This window comes from Macaca thibetana, chromosome 14, assembly GCF_024542745.1.
Source record: "Macaca thibetana thibetana isolate TM-01 chromosome 14, ASM2454274v1, whole genome shotgun sequence".
NCBI lineage: Eukaryota > Metazoa > Chordata > Mammalia > Primates > Cercopithecidae > Macaca > Macaca thibetana.
In genome coordinates, this window is record NC_065591.1 from 65447115 (window position 1) to 65467148 (window position 20034).

Below are 20034 nucleotides of genomic sequence, written 5' to 3' on the forward strand. Positions count from 1 at the left end.
AAAGTAGCCGGGTGAGGTGGCGGGCGCCTGTAGTCCCAGCTACTCGGGAGGCTGAGGCAGGAGAATGGCATAAACCTGGGAGGCGGAGCTTGCAGTGAGCTGTGATCCGGCCACTGCACCCCAGCCTGGGCTACAGAGTGAGACTCCGTCTCAAAAAAAAAAAAAAAAAAAAAAAAAGAATATCTCCAAGACTAGAATTTCAACTTGTATGTCATGTAACTTCATGATGTTGTGCAGTATTTATTGAATATCTATTATGTGCTAGGAACTCTTGATGCCTTGCCTATTCAAGAGTGAGTTGCAAAATAATTCTTTTTTTTTTTTTTAATTTTTTTTTTTTTTTTTTTTTTTTTGAGACGGAGTCTTGCTCTGTCACCCAGGCTGGAGTGCAGTGGCCGGATCTCAGCTCACTGCAAGCTCCTCCTCTCGGGTTCACGCCATTCTCCTGCCTCAGCCTCCCGAGTAGCTGGGACTACAGGCACCCGCCACTTCGCCCGGCTAGTTTTTTGTATTTTTTAGTAGAGACGGGGTTTCACCGTATTAGCCAGGATGGTCTCGATCTCCTGACCTCATGATCCGCCCGTCTCGGCCTCCCAAAGTGCTGGGATTACAGGCTTGAGCCACCGCGCCCGGCCTAATTTTTTTTTTAAATAGAATCTGCTGTACAGGCTGGAGTGCAGTGGTGCCATCTCGGCTCACTACAACCTCTGCCTCCTGCGCTCAAGAGATCCTCCCATCTCAGCCCCCTAAGCAGCTGGGACTACAGGCACGCATCACCACACCCAGCTAAGTTTTGTGTTTTTTTGTAGAGGGAGTATTTTGCCATGTTGCCCAGGCTGGTCTCGAACTCCTGAGCTGAAGCGATACACCTGTCTCAGCCTCCCAAAGTACTAGGATTACAGAGATGAGCCATCATGCCTGGCAAAATAGTTTTACAAAATAGATGAACAAGACGTGGTTCATTCTCAGAGGGAGGTGGTAAACCAACAGAGGTAACACACAGACATTGTACTTCCAGGCAGAAAGTGACAAGTGCTAAAAGAAAGATACAAAGTGCTATAAAAATTCAGAAGGAACGATTTGCACCCTTTTGAAGTTGTGATACCTTAGAGTAAATTATTGAAGTTGTTTTATTTTGAGACATCCCTTCTTTTTTTTTTTTTAATAATAAGCATCCTTTTATTTGCTGACACCATTACAAAAAGTGATTACATTTGCAACAAAAAAGTGTTTTCTTGAGTTGAAGTCAGAGGCAGTTACTTCCCAAAATGTTAAGTAAAACAGTATACACATCAATGAGCCCACATAACATAGTGGGAGATAAAATTAGTTTTGTTTGAGGGGGGACTTTTTTGGCTGTTTTAAAAAAGTTTCTTAGAACCTTCTCTCTCAGATAATTTTCTGCATATGTCATGCTCTGACCCACTCCATTAACGTGGTATAAAAGGAAGCTTAATGCCATCTGTCCCGCCATTCCTCTCCAGCCTCTTCTCCACTCTCCTGGATACCATGCTTTAATGGTATTGGGCCTCTTGTTTTTCCTCCAAGTCATTATACTTTTTCAAGGCTCACAAGCTGTTCTGTCTACTTGGAGGACCTCCCCTTCTTCACCTGGCTAATTCCTCTTCAACCTTTAAATCTCAGTGAGAAAGCAGGGTGTGGAGGGACACAAACAAATTTCTCCTTCGAAGAAACTTTCCTGGATTCCCTGCACTGAGTTACTTTTCTTTCTTTCTTTCTTTCTTTTTTTTTTCTTTTTTAAATTTGAGACATGGTCTCACTCTGCTGCCCAGGCTGGAATGCAGTGGTGTGATCATGGCCCACTGCCCCTTGAACTCTTAGGTTCAAGCGTTCTTTTTGCCTCAGCTTCTCAGTAGCTGGGACTACTTGGTGGCACATGCCACCAAACCTGGCTAATTTCTAGAAATTTTTGTAGAGACGGGGTCTCACTATGGTGCCCATGCTAGTCTTCTAGTCCTGGGCTCAAGTGATCCTCCCACCTTGGCCTCCCAAGTGCTGGAATTACTGGTGGAAACCACCATGCCCAGCCCTGAGTTGCTTTTCTTACCGTGAGCTGCCAGAGTTCCTTGTGCTTCCTCTGTTCTAGGAAAACTGCTCTATGTTTTAATCATCTGGGTGTTTTTGTTGTTTTCGTTTTTTTTTTTTTTTTTTGAGACAGGTTCTTGCTCTGTCACCCAGGCTGGAATGCAGTGGTGCAATGGCTCACTGCAATCTCTGCCTCCCAGGCTCAAATGATTTTCCCTCCTCAGCCTCCTGAGTAGCTTGGACTACAGGAGTATACCACTACACCCGGCTCATTATATTTTTGTAGAGATGGTGGTCTCACCATGTTGCCCAGGCTGGTCTCGAACTCCAGGACTTAAGTGATCCGCCTGCCTCAGCCTGCCAAAGTACTAGGATTATAGGAGTGAGCCACCGCACCTGGCCTTAACCGTCTATTTTGATGACTATGTTCCCTTTTAGATTATGAGGTCCATAAGGGTAGAAGTCTCATTTTTCTTTATATCCTCAGTGTCCAGCACAGGGCCTGGCATCAAGAAGAGGACAGTAAATATTGATTGAGCTAAACTGAAATGTGGTTATTGGAGCTGCCCTGTGGTTTTATAAATCAGATTTCTCAAATACAACCCACTATCTGCAAACACCTGGCTCCAGATGACCCTGGTTGTTTGAATGGATTGGATGCTCCCTTTGTTTAGGACTGTAGGCTTTTCTCTAATGTTATTGCGTGTCCCAGGGTGGCTGGTACAGTAGTGCTGGCTACTGGAGTAAGTTGCTCCAGCCTCTTGGCTTCCTGCACGGGACAGCACAGTGAAAGCTTTCATCTACCACCTTACAGAGGCTCTGTCCGAGTTCCTCTCTCTTATCCCTCTGGGGAACTGGACTAGTTAAACTAGATGGAATCTTTTGTGACCTCCTTTCTTTCTCTCCCTAAGCCTAGAAAAAAAATAAGTTGGCTAGATTCCCATTTTTTCCTCTCTGGGTCTCAGTCTGGCCCCTCTACTCTCGTGAGCCCAACATCCCTAAGACAAGAGTAAATTCTCATGCTCATGCACAAAGTACCCAACCCATGTCCCATTTCTGCTCCTTCATTCCTCCTTCGAAAGGTCCCACACTCAGTTTTATGACTTCTGCACCTTGGGAAGGAAAGGGGGGTATCTACTTCATCTCAGCTTTCCTTGTTAATACCCTCCCTCTCTCCCTCCCTCCCTCTCTTCCTTCCTTCCTTCCTTCAATTTTTTTTTTTTTTTTTTTGAGACGAAGTCTCCCTCTGTCGTCCAGGCTGGAGTTTAGTGGTGCCGTCTTGGCTTACTGCAACGTCCACCTTCTGGGTTCACGCAATTGTCCTGTCTCAGCCTCCTGAGTAGCTGGGATTACAGGCATGCGCTACAATGCCCAGGTAATTTTTGTATTTTTAGTAGAGATGGGGTTTCATCATGTTGGCCAGGCTGGTCTCAAACTCCTGACCTCAGGTGATCCGCCTTGGCCTCCCTAAGAGCTGGGATTATAGGCATGAGACACCGCGCCCAGCCTGTTTTTATCTCTTTCTTAACATGGCCCGGTTTATAACACTGAGTAGCTTCCCATCCTTCCATCCCACGTCCTTGTCCTTGATGCTTTTTTGAGGGAGTAGATGAGAGATAAAAATGAGGCTTTTTCTTGGGTGGCAGCATGGGGGATCACAATAAATGTGGTATTTCAGCTCACTTACAGTATGGACCTGACCTCCTTCTCAGTGATCTCCCTTTTTGCACCTTGTATTTCAAGCATGTTTTCTCATACACCCATGCTCTTTCCTGCCTTTCTGCCTTTGCACATGCTCTTTCCTTTGTGTGGGATGATACCCTCCCTTTTTTCTCTATGGTGCTCATCCTGTAAGACCCATCTGGACCTGTGGCAGTGAATGATCACATATTAGAGCGTATCTCCACACCTAGCATCCAGTCTCAATGTGTAGATCTCATTATTCCTTAAAGGCCCTGCATCATTCAGTTGAATTTAAAAGGCTTCAGATATTTGGAGTGACTTATATTTGATAGAAGTAAAAATAAGGCCAGGCGTGGTGGCTCATGCCTATAATCCCAGCACTTTGGGAGGCCAAGGCGTGCGGATCACCTGAGGTCAGGAGTTTGAGACCAGCCTGACCAACATGGTGAAACTCCGTCTCTACTAAAAATGCAAAATTAGCCAGGCATGGTGGTGCATGCCTGTAATCTCAGCTACTTGGGAGGCTGAGGCAGGAGAATCACTTGAGCCAGGGAGGTGGAGGTTGCAGTGAGCCGAGATCATTCCATTGCACTCCAGCCTGGGCAACAAGAGCAAAACTCTGTCTCAAAAACAAAAAAAAGTAAAAACAATAATAGTCATTCATATTTGTATAGCACCGGGTCATTTTTCCCAAGACCATTTACATACTTGCCCTCAGCTGTTATCCAGCTTCCAATCTTGGGGTAATGGCAGCTTAATCTGAAATTTGCCAAGAGAAAGATATGGGAGGATGAAATGGAGGCAACATGAATTTCTGTCACTTTGTTATATGTTCTCATTTCCAGGCCTTGGAGCAAGAGAGTTAGGTATGTCTTCTGCTAACTCAGACAATTTTCTTCCTCTTTGCAGAACGGCCCCTAGGAATCAAGATAGCTTTTCTTTTGGAAACTTCATGCTGTTTTTAGTGTTGACAGAGAAGAGGTGTCTGCCATTTCTGTCACCTATTTATTTTGTTGTGGCACCCATAATAGATCAGCTCTTACAGCCACAAATCTGTGAGGAGACTGGAATCATTCCCAGATAAATCAGCAGGTCAGAATCACTTTATGGTTATAGTCTTAGCTTCTTGAGAGCTGTTTGGAGGTTGTAGCAGGGGAGTGCAGCTAGTTATACACCCTTGACTAAGGACCAGTCCTCCTCTATTGGGGATGGTTGTTCTCTTCAACCGAACTTGCAGCTTCAGGAGGGATGCACATGGAGTGGTAAGGGAGGAAGGTGACACCAGCCTAGCCAGCCAGATCAGCCGAATCAACCCTGGCAATCAGTGGGGTGACAGATGTCGCAGCCAGATCGCCCTCACATCTAGTCCTACCTTCTTGATAACAAAACAATTGGTTTTGCTGGTCTAGAAACTGTAGGGCTAGACATGTATTATAGGACTGGCTTAGGGAGAGTTACTTTATATTAGCACCCATGTTTTCACTCGTTTATTTCTTGTAACTCATTAAAAGAAAAACCATAATTGAGAATCTACTATATGCCACGCATTGTGCTGAGTATCCATAATGCTCAGGTAAATGGGACATGGTCCTACAAAAATTGTAAAGTCTGCTGGGAAAGTTAGTGCTCAAAAGTGTAACTAAATACTTGTGGCAAGTGCTTTACTAGGGGAATAAACTAAATATCAAGAGAGCAAAGATAAGCAATCGCTTCACGATGTTTTACATGGTAAATACATACAATTTTAAAAACAAAAAAGAAACAATTCTCCCCAAAAGGGTCAGTGAAGGTGTTACAGAGTTCAGCTCAACAAACATTTATTAAATGCCACCTGTATTCTTGGCACTGGGTAGGTAAAGCTGAACTGGACACTCCTCTGGCAGTATCTAGTTGCTTGGGGTAGCTGTTGACACAAGGCTGTAAAGAACATTAAAAAGCTCCCCAGGGCTTTTCTAAGTACAGGGAGTGACTCCTGTGAAGACCTGACTCTGCCTGTGCCATTAGAGCTCCTGATCTGCAGCCTGCTTGGAGTCTTGCCCTGTGTTACCAAATTACAATGGTGTCTGATTTTTAGAGGGATTCATGTTTGCTATGAGTAGTAGTAATGATCCTTTTCCATTCTGAAAGTACTTTGGCATCCATTATCTCAGACCCTTGCAAGCCATATTCCCTTGGAACATTGGTAGTACTAGAGCCAAACCCTTCTTCAAGATGAATAATAATAGTCCTTCCCATTTTAGAAACATATTAAATGAATTGATAGAATTTTCTAAATTTCATACATTCCTCCTATCAGTTTTACTTGGTGAAAATAAATATTAACAGAGAAACTCAGTTATGTTTTATTTTTTTAAATTATTATTTTTTTCAGAGACAGGGTCTTGCTCTGTTGCCCAGGTTGGAGTGCAGTGGTGCAGTCATAGCACACTGTACCCTCAACCTCTCAGGCTCAAGTGATCTCACCCCAGCCTCCAGAGTAGCTGGGACTACAGGTGTGTACCACTACGTCTTGCTAATATTTTTATTTTTTAAATTGATTAATTAATTTTTTGAGATGGGCTCACTCTGTCATCTAGGTTGGAGTGCTGTGGCATGATTATGACTCACTGCAGCCTTGACCTCTCTGGCTCAGGTAATCCTCCCACCTCAGCCTCCTAATTAACTGGGATTATAGGTGCTCCCCACCATACTCTGTAAAGATGGGGTTTTACTATGTTGTCCAGGCTGGTGTCGAACTCCTGGACTTGCGTGATATGCCTGCCTTGGGCTCCTAAAGTGTTGGGATTACAAGTGTGAGTCACCACAGCTGGCCTAGAATTCATTTCAGTTCAACTCAACATTTAATATTTTGGGGCTCTAGGAATAGAAAGATTAATGAGACATAATACCTTCCTACATGAATTGTGGTAATAGTTTAGTTACCATAATAGAGAGACCTACAACACCAGGGGCTTAAGAAAGAGAGAAATTTCTTTTTTTCTCACATAAAGGTATAAGCAGATACTCCAGCTTTTTGTTTTGCCATACTTATCATATTGCTTCTATCTCATGGTGTGAGATGGCTGCTCCCTCTTTAGCCACTATGTTCACATTTCAGGCAGCAGGAAGGGGAAAAGGGAAACAGTGGTCATCATGTCTCTTTTCTTTCTTTGTTTTTTGTTTTTGTTGTTCTTGTTTTATTTTGTTTGTTTTTGCTGTTTTTTTCTTTTTTGTTTTTTTTTTTTTTTTTTTTTTTTTTGAGACGGAGTCTTGCTGTGTCTCCCAGGCTGGAGTGCAGTGGCGTGATCTCAGCTCACTGCAACCTCCGCCTCCCGGGTTCAAGTGATTCTCCTGCCTCAGCCTCCTGAGTAGCTGGGACTACAGGTGCCCGCCACCACGCCCAGCTAATTTTTTGTATTTTTGGTAGAGACAGGGTTTCACCGTGTTGACCAGGTTGCTCTCGATCTCCTGACCTCAGGTCATCTGCCCGCCTCGGCCTCCCAAAGTGCTGGGATTACAGGCGTGAGCCATCGTGCCTGGCCTGTTTTGGTTTTTTTCTGAGACAGGATCTCATTCTGTCATCCAGCTTGGAGTGTATTTGTGTGATTATGGTTCACTGCAACCTCAAACTCTTGAGTTTAAGCGATCCTGCAGCCTCAGCCTCCTGAGTAGCGGACCACAGGTACGTGCCATCACACAGAGCTAATTTTTAAATTTTTTTGTGGAGATAGGGTCTTGCCATATTGCCCAGGCTTGTCTCAAACTTCTGGGCTGAAGCAATCTACTGACCTTGGCCTCCCAAAGTGCTGGGATTACAGGTGTGAGCCACTGTGCCCAGCCATGTTGTCTCTTTTTTTTTGAGACGAAGTCTCACTCTGTCACCAGACTGGAGTGCTGTGGTGTGATCTCGGCTCACTGCAACCTCCGACTCCCTGGTTCAAGCAATTCTCCTGCCTCAGCCTCCTGAGTAGCTGGGATTACAGGCACGTGCTACCATACCGGGCAGATTTTTGTATTTTTAGTAGAGGCAGAGTGTCACCATGTTGGCTAGAACGGTCTCAATCTCTTGACCTCGTGATCTGCCTGCCTCGGCCTCCCAAAGTGCTGGGATTACAGGCGTGAGTCACCGCACCCAGCCTGTCTTTCTTTTTCTTTTTTTTTTTTTTGAGACAGAGTCTTGCTCTGTTGCCCAGGCTGGAGTGCAGTGGCCGGATCTCAGCTCACTGCAAGCTCCGCCTCCCGGGTTCACGCCATTCTCCTGCCTCAGCCTCCCGAGTAGCTGGGACTATAGGCGCCCGCCACCTCGCCCGGCTAGATTTTTGTAGTTTTTAGTAGAGACGGGGTTTCACCATGTTAGCCAGGATGGTCTTGATCTCCTGACCTCGTGATCCGCCCGTCTCGGCCTCCCAAAGTGCTGGGATTACAGGCTTGAGCCACCGCGCCTGGCCAGCCTGTCTTTCTTTAGAGTAATTGAACTAGCACTTCGTAAACTTCAGGTGCTTAATAAATTCTTCATTTTGTAAAATTTACCAGTTGGAAATTGGGACCATGCTTACCTCCAATATGTAGTAGTAACAGTAATGTCCTATCTATGTACGCTATACAACCTGTTTTAAAAATGTCATTTATGGCAGGACTCAGTGACTCACACCTGTAATCCTAGCACTTTGGGAGGTGGAGGCTGGTGGATCACCAGAGTTCAGGAGTTTGAGACCAGCCTGGCCAACAAGGTGAAACCCCGTTTCTACTAAAAATACAAAATTGCCCATACATGGTGGCAAATGCCTGTAATCACAGCTACTCGGGAGGCTGAGGCACGAGAATTGCTTCAACTCTGGAAGTGAAGGTTGCAGTGAGTCGAGATCACGCCACTACACCCTAGCCTGAGAGACAGAGTGAGACTGTCTCAAAATAATAATAATTTTAAAATGCCATTTATTTATTTTTAATTTATTTTTTTGAGACAGGCCCTCGCTGTCACCCAGTTTGGAGTAAGGTGGCATGATCTTGGCTCACTGCAACCTTCTCCCAGGTTCAAGCAATTCTTGTGCCTCAGTTTCCCAAGTAGCCAGGATTACACATGTGCACCACCATGCCCGGCTAATTTTTGTAATTTTATTTTTATTTATTTACTTTTTTTGAGACAGGGTCTCACTCTGTCGCCCAGGGTGGAGCGCAGTGGCACCATCTTGGCTCACTGCAACCTCTAGCTCCCGGGTTCAAGCAATTCTGGTGCCTCAGCCTCCCAAGTAGCTGGGACTACAGGCGCCCACCCGGCTGCAATCTCCACCTCCCAGGTTCAAGCGATTCTCCCTGCCTTAACCTCCCAAGTAGATGGGATTACAGGCACTCACCACCACACACCCAGCTAATTTTTTGTATTTTTAGTAGAGACGGGTTGTCACCATGTTGGCCAGTCTGGTCTCAAACTTCTGACCTCAGGTTTTCCCCTCACCTCGCCCTTCTAAAATGCCAGGATTATAGGCATAAGCTACCATGCCCTGCCAAAAATGCCACTTATTATTATATACCAGGTGCTATAAGTACTATGTGCCAGGCTTTAAAGACATTATTGCATTTTATAGCCTTTTAAACCTATTTATTATTTAAGCCTTGGCGTATCATATGGTTATTCAAGACCCTGTTTGAGGAATCCAAGACTCAGAGAAAGATTAAATGATGTGCCCATGTGGCTAGAAGTTTTCAGAGCCGATATTTGGAATGAGGATGGCCAGAATTCATCTAACATATCTAGTATTTCCATTTCATATAAATTCACTCTATTAAGCTCACAATAACTTTAGCTGTTACAGATGAGGAAACTGAGGCCTAGAAAGGTCACACAATGTCATGTAGTGACTAAGCAGATAGTTAGGATTTGAGGTCAGATTTTCTGTGGCTTCCATCTAAGTCTAGCGCACTTTATATAGCATCAGGCCATGCCTCCTTGCTACCCCAGTCAGAGCCAGGCCTTTTGTCCACATGTCTCTCAAGTGTATAACACCAGGTTATAAAATACTTGATTGCTGCGTACCTCACAGCTCATTATGGACTGTTCATGGTACTAACCCCAAATCATTCAAATCCTTGGGTGTAAATTTTGTTATTTTTATCACCATAATTTCTGGAAGCTGAATATGCTGCTGGCATATCAGCCTTTTTGTTTGAGGATTCAGATAATGGATAATTCTTACCGAACTTTCTCACCCTGGAGAGTGTCACTTACAGCGATAGGTAGATACTATCATTTGAGAGGAGAGAGCCTGGGCTTGGGGCTGCAGACTCGGCTTCCAGTGCTGGATAGACATAAAGTGGTTACCTTTGTCCTTTTCTTGCTGTTATAACCTTACACAAACCATTTTCCTTTTCTGGGTCTCAACTTCATCCTTGTGTAGAATTAGGGGGAAGGAGAGACTCAGTTATCTCTAAGATGCTTTCCAGCTATAACAGGCTATGATTCTAATTTGATTCCTTTCTTTATCTGCTCTTTCCAGCAAAATTTCTCAGTAACCTTGGGCAAGTAACTTACCTTCAGAGGACCTCAGTTTTCTATCTGTGAAATAGGGGTAATAATGTGAACATTTCTGTACAAAACTTGTTTCATAATTTACCCTATAGTCTATTTGGGGGACCACAGTGCAGTCCTGCAGGGATCTAAGAATGACAATCCTGGGCTGTCCCTTAGTGAATCCAGGCCATAGGAGTGCCAACGTTTGATGATGGATAGTCGGCCATCCTCCCTCCTACATTTCTCCTAGCTTCCTTTCCTGCCTGGCTGGCCTTCATGTGCAGTCAGGTTGGGCTTCCCAAAACACAGCTTTATTCATGTATATCCTTTGCACAGATTTATTTATTTATTTATTTAGAGACAGAGTCTCGCACTGTTGCCCGGGCTGGAGGGCAGTGGCACGATCTTGGGTCACTGCAGCCTCCGCCTCCCGGGTTCAAGCGATTCTCCTGCCTCAGCCTCCTGAATAGCTGGAACCACAGGCGCCTGCCAGCACTCCCGGCTAATTTTTTGTATTTTTAGTAGAGATGGGGTTTCACCATGTTGGCCAGGCTGGTCTTGAATTCCTGACCTCGTGATCTGCCCGCCTTATCCTCCCAAAGTGCTGGGATTACAGGCATGAGCCACCGCTCCTGGCCCACAGAGATATCTTTAGTAGCTCCTCATGGCATTCATGAAGGCCTGAACTCAATCAGTAGGAGTAGAGAGAATGGGATGGATGTGAGAAAAACTGTGTAGATAAAATGACAGAAACTGGCATCTGGTATTATATGCAGTTAAGCTCTTGCTGGCTATGCTGTGCCCTGGCTCAGAACTGAAATATGTACTGTAATATCACAATGGGATCCTGGTAATGTGAATTGGTTCAGGTAGATCTAGGCCAACATGGAAAAGCAAGTGAGATGCCAAGAGGGACACTGGGATCAGCTTTCTTTTCTTTGTTCCCCTAAAGCAATACCTTTGGAGAGTCCTGGCATTTTCTGTTGTTAAGAAAAGCCTCCTACAGGCTTCAGAGAAGCTCCTCCCCTCTCTGCTGGAAAATTTCAGCCACTCTCCATTGCATTCTGACTTTAGCATTCTACACAGCTCTTACTGCAGTGCTGCCTGTCACAATGAGAAGTCCTGATTGCTGCATTTGGCCATGAGTGTGTTGGTCTCTGAAGAAGAGAGAGCCGAATGCCTGCATGTTGGTGGTTGGTTTCTAGAGGTTGGCTTCCCACTCACAGCAAGGTCTAGCACCCTGGGATGGCCACCACTGTTAAGAACTTTAGTAATGCAGAGGAAAAATTCCTGCACTGGGAATCAGGAGGTCTGGATTTTAGTTACTGGCGTCTGTCTTGTCTGGCTCCGTGATTCTGGGAAACACATTTATCTGTTTGGGTTTCATATTCTTCCCTTGCAAAGATGAAGAACCAGGACAAAATCATCTCTAAATTCCTTCCCATTCTAAAATTTTAAAATAATGACTCATTGTATGTTTTCTCTTTACTGGGCCCTGTGCTAGATATGAGGAATATAAAGTGAAAATAATAATAAAAGTTAATGTTTAGTGTTTAAATATGTGCCACAGATTGTATTAACCATTTTACATATGGTATTTTGTTCAATTCTCAAAACATTCCTGTGAGATCAGGTCTATCATCAGTATTACTGGCCTTGTAAAAGGACCATTTCTTCCTCTTCTGTATGCTTCTCCAGACTGGGTTCCTGCTCTCTATAGGTTGACCTCCAGAGCAGCAGTGTAAGGGAACCATTCCTACAGGTTGACCTCCAGAGCAGCAGTGTAAGAGAACCATTCCAGGTGCTCTGTTAGGAACAATGCTGCTGTGGAAGCCACTAGACTGTTGGCTATTAGATGGGGTGACTTAAGACTTATCAGTAGAGATAGTTTTTTTTTTTTCTTAAAAAAATAATTCTGCCCCATAGCAAGACTTACTACAAATCTCCAATTATTAGGACATGGTGGGTATCATCTCACGGATAGACAAATAGCCCAATGGAACAGAAGAGTAGAGAAACAAATGCATATATCCCTGGGTGCTTGTTATATGACATCGGTGGCACTGTAAAGCAGTGTGGCTGGGTCATTTCGGCTGGATGATCATGTGAAAACAAAAAATAACTCTTGACCCTATTTCGCATCACACACAGAAATGACTTAAAGATGGATTATGGATCTAAATGTAAATATTAAAATGATAAAACTGCTAGAACGTAAAATACAAGGGAATCTCCAATTATCTTAAGGTAGGCAAAGATTTCTTTCTTTGACACAAAAATCCCTATAACCATAAAAGATGAATACAGTGGACTACATTAAAAATAAGAACTTAAGTTCAACTTCAGGCCTGGTGTGGTAACTCACTTCTATAATCCCAGCACTTTGGGAGGCTGAGGTGGAAGGATCACTTGAGGTCAGGAGTTTGAGACCTGCCTGGGCAACAGAGTGAAACCCCATCTCTACAAAAAATTTTAAGAATTAGTCAGGCATGATAATGTGCACTGTAGTCCCAGCTACTTGGGAGGCTGAGGCGGGAGGATCACTTGAGACCAGGAGTTCCAGGCTGCAGTGAGCTACCATTGTGTCACTGCACTCCAACCTGGGCAATATAGTGAGACCCTGTCCTTAAAAAAAAAAAATCTGAGCTTCGTCAGTAACAAGTTAAACCAAAAAGAGAAAATAAATAATAAATAAAAATAAAAAAAGAACTTCTCATCAAAATATACCATTATAAAGTTAAAAGGGGGCTGGAAGCTGTGGCTTATGCCTATAATCCTAATACTTTGGGAGGCCGAGGCTGGCGGATCACTTGAACCCAGGAATTTAAGACCAGTCTGGGCAATGTGGAAAAACCTTGTTTCTATAAAAAAAAAATGCAAAAATTAGCTGGGCATAATGGCACATTCCTGTAATCCTAGCTACTCGGAAGGTTGAGGTGTGAGGATCACTTGAGCGTAGGAGGTCGAGGCTGCAGTAAGCTGTGATTGTGCCACTGAACTCCAGCCTGGGCAACAGAGTAAGACCCTATTTTTTTTTTTTAAGATGGAGTCTCGCTCTGTCACCCAGGCTGGAGTGCAGGGGCGCGATCTCGGCTCACTGCAACCTCTGCCTCCTGGGTTGAAGCGATTCTCCTGCTTCAGCCTCTGGAGTAGCTGGGACTACAGGCAACCACTACCACGCCTGGCCAATTGTTGTATTTTTAGTAGAGATGGGATTTCACCATGTTGGCCAGGCTGGTCTTGAACTCCTGACCTCAAGTGATCCGCCCACTTCTGCCTCCCAAAGTGTTGGGATTGCAGGCATGAGCCACTGCACCCGGCCAACCCTGTCTTACAAAAAATAAAATAAAATAAAATAAAAATAAAGTAAAAAGGGAAGGTACAGAGAGGGAGAAGATATTTGCAGCACGTACAAAGGATCATGTTTAGAATATGTAAAGAACCTCTACAAATCAATAAGAGAAAGGCAGACAACCCAATTTTTAAAATGAGCAAAATACTTGAATAGGCAGATTACAAAAGACAATATCCAAATAGCCAGTAATCATATGGGAAGGTGCTCAGGCTCAACAGATACAAAGAAAATGTTAGTTAAAACCTCACTGCATTACCACTACATATCCACCAAAATGGCTAAAACAAACCCACAAGAAAACCTGACTATACTGTTTTCTAAGTGTTAGGAAGGATGTAGAGCCATTAGAACTCTCATATACTGCTGGTGGAAGTCTAAATTGGAAACTACTCTACAAAACTCTTTGAGAATATCTATTAAAGTTGAACCTATACAAACTGTATAACTCAGTAGTTCAGCTCCCAGGTATACCCCCAACAGAAATGCGTACATATGTTTACTAAAAGATACACACTAGAACATTGGTTGCACTACTATTCATAATGGCCCCATACTGGAAATAACCCAAATTTCCACCAACAGTAGAAAGGATAATTAAATTGTGGCGTATTCATACAGTGGATTAGTAGCACATGAGAGGCCGGGCGCGGTGGCTCAAGCCTGTAATCCTAGCACTTTGGGAGGCCGAGACGGGCGGATCACGAGGTCAGGAGATCGAGACCATCCTGGCGAACACGGTGAAACCCCGTCTCTACTAAAAAATACAAAAAACTAGCCGGGCGAGGCGGCGGGCGCCTGTAGTCCCAGCTACTCGGGAGGCTGAGGCAGGAGAATGGCGTAAACCCGGGGGGCGGAGCTTGCAGTGAGCTGAGATCCGGCCACTGCACTCCAGCCTGGGCGACAGAGCGAGACTCCGTCTCAAAAAAAAAAAAAAAAAAAAAAAAAAAAGTAGCACATGAGAAGGAAAGAATTGCAATTCCACCTAATGCCTGGTGAATCTTATGAACCTAATGAATGAAAGAAGACAGACACAAAAGAGAATGTATCTATCATTCCATTTTTGTGAATTTCAAAAACATGCAAAATAACTCTATGGTTTCATAAGTCAGGATAGTGGTTACTAATTTGGGGGAAAGGAGACATTTTAGGGTACTGGTAATGATCTGTTTCTTGTCTAGGGTACTGATTACAGAGGTACTTTCACTTTGTAAAAATTCATTGAGCTATGTAACTTATATATTTTTGCATATTAATATATTGCAATAAAAATTTACTAAAATTCAAGCATAATAGATTTTAAGATTCTAATTTTAGATTGGTAAAACATTTACACTATTAAAAAATTTTGAAAACAGAAGAAATAGTTTAAAATTCTCATTCCTACCCCCAGGCCCCAGCCACCTAGTTTCTTCACAAGCAGCCAATGATACTAGTTTTTGGGGGTTTTTGTATTTATTTTTGTTTTTGAGACATGGTCTCGCTCTATCGCCCAGGCTGGAGTGCAGTGGCTTAATCACCACTCACTGCAACCTCTGCCTCCCAGCCTCAAGCGGTCTTCCTGTCTCAGCCTCCCAAGGTGCTGGGACTACAGGTGTACACCACCACGCCTGGCTAATTTTTGTGTTTTTTGCAGTGCTGGGGTTTTGCCATGTTGCCCAGACTGGTTCTGAACTCCTAGGCTCAAGCAATCTGCGTGCCTCGGCCTCCCAAAGTGCAGGAATTACAGGCATGAGCCACTGTGCCTAGCCAATACTATTTTTGTACATGCTTCCAGAGGTTTTTTTAAAAATATGCAAGCAAATAAGTATGTATGTAATTACACACATGCACACACACATATCTATTCTCTTCCAGCTCCCCCATTTTATATGTGTGGCAACATTTTGAACACATTATTCTACAGTTTACTTTTATCATTTATTTATCTTAAAGACCTTTCCAGTATCTGTACATAAAGGAGTGGTTATTTATTTATTTATATATTTATTTAGAGATGGAGTCTCGTTTAGTTGCCCAGGTTCGAGTGCAGTGGTGGGATCTCAGCTCATTGCAACCTCTGCCTCCCAGGTTTGAGCGATTCTCCTGCCTCAGCCTCCCGAGCAGTTGGGACTACAGGCACACACCACCACACCCAGCTAATTTTTGTATTTTTAGTAGAGATGGGCTTTCACCATATTGGCTAGGCTGGTCTCGAACTCCTGACCTCATGATCCACCTGTCTCTGCCTCCCAAAGTGCTGGGATTACAGGCGTGTGCCACCGTGCCCGGCCCCTTATTTCTTTTTACAGCTGCATAATTTACTTAATAAGTCTCCCTTCTTTTCTTTTTTGAAACAGGATCTCACTCTGTTGCCCAGGCTAGGGTGCAGTTGCGTGACCACAGCTCACTACAGCCTCAACCCCTCAGACTTAAGCCATCATCTCACCTCAGCCTCCTGAGTAGCTGGGATTACAGGCACTTGCCACAATGCCCAGCTAATTAAGAAAATTTTTCTTATAGAGTCAGGATATAGCTTATTGTCAGGGCTGCTCTTGAACCCCTTGGCTCAAGTGATCCTCCTATCTTGGCCTCAAAGTTCTGGGATTACAGGTGTCAGCCACTGCACCCAGCCATAAGTCCCTCTCTTTATGGGCATTTAGGTTAGATTATTTTTGGTTGAGGTGCTTTCTTCTTTCTGATGTATGTTGTATTAAATATTTTTTCCCAGGCTTCATTTTAACTTTTTTTTTTTTTTTTCTTGAGATGGAGTCTTACCCTGTCACCCAGGCTGGAGTGCAATGGCGCCATCTCGGTTCACTGCAACCTCTACCTCCCGGGTTTAAGCGATTCTCCTGCCTCAGTCTCCTGAGTAGCTGGGATTACAGATGCATGCCACCATGCCCGGCTAATTTTTTTTATCTTTAGTAGAGATGGGGTTTCACCATGTTGGCCAGGCTGGTCTTGAACTCCTGACCTCATGATCCATCCACCTCAGCCTCCCAAAATGCTGGGATTACAGGCATGAGCCACCACACCCAGCCTTCATTTTAGCTTTTTACAGCAGCCTACACAAGTTGATATGTAGTGAAGCAATATTTTGTATGACAAAAAAGGGGAAGAAATCAAATAATTTTTCTACCTCTCAGTTCTTAAAAGGAATGCTGTGTAGACAATTGTAGAATTTCGAGCTAGGAGGAATAGAAGAGAACTAATGCTGAGATTCCTTTCTGTTAATTTTTTTCATGATTCTGATAAAACTCAGGATTCTCTCCTCAGAAACATATACATGTAAAATTTTGCATATAAATTTTGGGGCTTGGCGGCCGGGCGCGGTGGCTCAAGCCTGTAATCCCAGCACTTTGGGAGGCCGAGACGGGTGGATCACGAGGTCAGGAGATCGAGACTATCCTGGCTAACACGGTGAAACCCCGTCTCTACTAAAAAATACAAAAAACTAGCCGGGCGAGGTGGCGGGCGCCTGTAGTCCCAGCTACTCGGGAGGCTGAGGCAGGAGAATGGTGTGAACCCGGGAGGCGGAGCTTGCAGTGAGCTGAGATCCGGCCACTGCACTCCAGCCTGGGCGACAGAGCGAGACTCCGTCTCAAAAAAAAAAAAAAAAAAAAAAAAAAAAAAAAAAATTTGGGGGCTTGGCCAGTAGCAGTGGCTCACGCCTGTAATCCCAGCACTTGGGGAGGCCAAGGTGGGTGAATCACCTGAGGTCAGGAGTTTGAGACCAGTCTGGCCAATATTGGTAAAACCTCGTCTCTACTAAAATTACAAAAATTAGCTGGGTATGGCAGCGGGCACCTGTAATCCCAGCTACTCAGGAGACTGAGGCAGGAGAATCGCTTGAACCCGGGAGGTAGAGTTGCAGTGAACCGAGATGGCGCCATTGCACTCCAGCCTGGGCGACAGGGTAAGAGTCCATCTCAAGAAAAAAAAAAAAAAAAGTTAAAATGAAGCCTGGGAAAAAATATTTAATACAACATACATCAGAAAGAAGAAAGCACCTCAACCGAAAATAATCTAACCTAAATGCCCATAAAGAGAGGGACTTATGGCTGGGTGCAGTCCCTCCTGCCTATGGCTGGGAGGCTGAGGCAGGAGAGTCACTTGAACCCGGCAGGTAGAGATTGCAGTGAGCTGAGACTGCACCATTGCACTCCAGCCTGAGCGACAAGAGCGAAACTCCATCTCAAAATAAACAAAAAACAAACAAAAAAAAACTGGGGGGCTCATAGACCCCTTAATTCATATATGGGTTAGGAATATTTTAATCTAGGCCAGGCTTGGTGCTCACACCTGTAATCCCAGCACTTTGGGAGGTCGAGGCGGGTGGATTGCCTGAGCTCAGGAGTTCGAGACTGCCCTGGGCAGCATGGTGAAACCCCATCTCTATGAAAAATACAAAAATTAGCTGGGCGTGGTGGTGGGCACCTGTAGTCCCAGCTACTTAGGAGGCTGAGGCATGATAATTACTTGAAGCGGGGAGGAGGAGGTTGCAGTGAGCCAAGATCGTGCCACTGCCACTCCAGCCTCGGTGACAGGGTGAGACTGTCTCCAAAAAAAAGAAAAATATTTTAATCTGACATAACCCTATCAATTTACAAATTGAGTAATAGAAGGCCAGAAATGGGAGGCGAATCTCAAAAGAAGGTAATAGCACAAGACAGTTACATGTACTCATGTTCAAGTAATTCATGTATTCAAGTAATGACAGCAGTATTCTCTCTCCTTGCATTGGCTGATGTCACAACCCAGACTGACAAGGGAAGCTGCTCATTCCTTCCCAGGAGAACTTCAGTTTGTAGGTAGGGTAACCCAAGAGCAAAATGTGAACAAATTTATTAGAAAGATTGACTTTTTAAAATATCAAGATAGTATTACTAGAATTTCTTGTATAATACTTTGATTATTTTCTTTCTCTTTTTGTTTTCTCTTCAGCCCAAGAAGAAGAAGGGAAAAGTGGAAGTGAGAGTCATTAATTTGGGGACAGATTATGAATATGGGGTTTTAAACATTCATCTGACTGCATATGACATGACCCTGGCAGAGAGTTATGCCCAGTATGTTCACAACCTCTGCAACTCTCTCTCCATTAAAGTCGAGGAAAGGTATGAAGGATGCTTTTGTATGGGATGTTCTTGGTGTGGGTAGAATGCCCTGCTTTTTTGTTAAACTAGGCTTTTGAGATACAGTTTACATGTAGTAAAATTAACTCTTTTTAGGTATATAATTTGCTACAATAAAAATATAAACTAGTTCTATTAACCTGAAAAGTTCCTTGGTGCCCTGGTGTAGTCAGTCTTCTCCCTCTTCCCCACTCAAGTCCCTGGCAACCACTGACCAATTTTCTGCCCCTATTGTTTTAACTTCTCCAGAATATCATATAAGTGAAATCACACGTATGTCGTGTTTGTGGCTGGCCTCTTTCACCTAGCATAATGTGTCTGATATTCATTCATGTTTTTGCAAGTTTTTTTATTGTAAAATACACATAAGTTACCAGTTTAACTATTTTTAACTGTACAGTTTAGTGATATCAAATGCATTCATAATGTTATACAAGCATCACCACCATCCATCTCCATAATGTTTTTCATCTTATAAAAATGAAACTCTAGCTGGGCGCAGTGGCCTACACCTGTAATCCCAGCACTTTGGGAGGCTAAGGTGGGAGGATCACTTGAGCCTAGGAGTTTGAGACCTGCCTGGGCAACATAGCAAGACCTCGTCTCTACAAATAACAAAATTAGCTGGGCATGATAGCGTGTGCCTGTAGTCCCACCTACTTGGGAGGGTGAGGCAGGAGGATAGCTTGAGTCCAGGAGGTGGAGACTGCAGTGAGCAGTGTTCTTGCCACTGCACTCCAGCCTGGGTGACAGAGTGAGACCCTGTCTCAAAATTTAAAAAAACAGCCTGGACGTGGTGGCTCATGCCTGTAATCCCGGCACTTTGGAAGGCTAAGGCGGGCAGATCACCAGAGGTCAGGAGTTCGAGACTAGTTTGGCTAACATGGCGAAACCCCATCTCTACTAAAAATACAAAAATTAACTGGGAGCAGTGGCGCGCGCCTGTAGTCCCAGCTACTTGAGAGGCTGAGGCAGGAGAATCGCTTGAACCTGGGAAGCGGAGGTTGCAGTGAGCTGAGATCGTGCTATTGCACTCCAGCATGCAAGAGCAAGACTCCGTCTCAAAAAAAAAAAAAAAAAATTAAAAAAAACAAACGTTGAAACTCTGTACCCATTAAACAATAACTTCCCATTCCCCTCCCCTGAGCTCCTGGCAACTACCCTTCTACTTTCTGTCCCTGACTTTTACTACTCTCCCTCATGTAAGTGGAATCATATAATATTTGTCTTTTTGTGACTGGCTTCTTTCACTTAACTTAATATCCTCAAAGGTCATCCATGGGCCGGGCGCGGTGGCTCACGCCTGTAATCCCAGCACTTTGGGAGGCCGAGGTGGGTGGATCACGAGGTCA

General features: G+C 44.1%; 2 protein-coding genes across 4 annotated transcripts in view; both read left to right on the top strand.

Annotated features, from left to right (window-relative positions):
* The window catches only part of MRPL48 (mitochondrial ribosomal protein L48), a 525613-nt gene that overhangs the window by 484990 nt on the left and 20589 nt on the right, over window positions 1-20034 (top strand). For all 3 annotated transcript variants that reach the window (XM_050756456.1, XM_050756455.1, XM_050756454.1), the window contains one exon: window positions 18495-18664. In XM_050756456.1, the coding sequence (XP_050612413.1) occupies window positions 18495-18664 (170 nt within the window). The remainder of the gene's footprint in view (window positions 1-18494; window positions 18665-20034) is intronic.
* Window positions 1-20034, top strand: part of PAAF1 (proteasomal ATPase associated factor 1) — a 108139-nt gene that overhangs the window by 2381 nt on the left and 85724 nt on the right. The window lies entirely within an intron of this gene.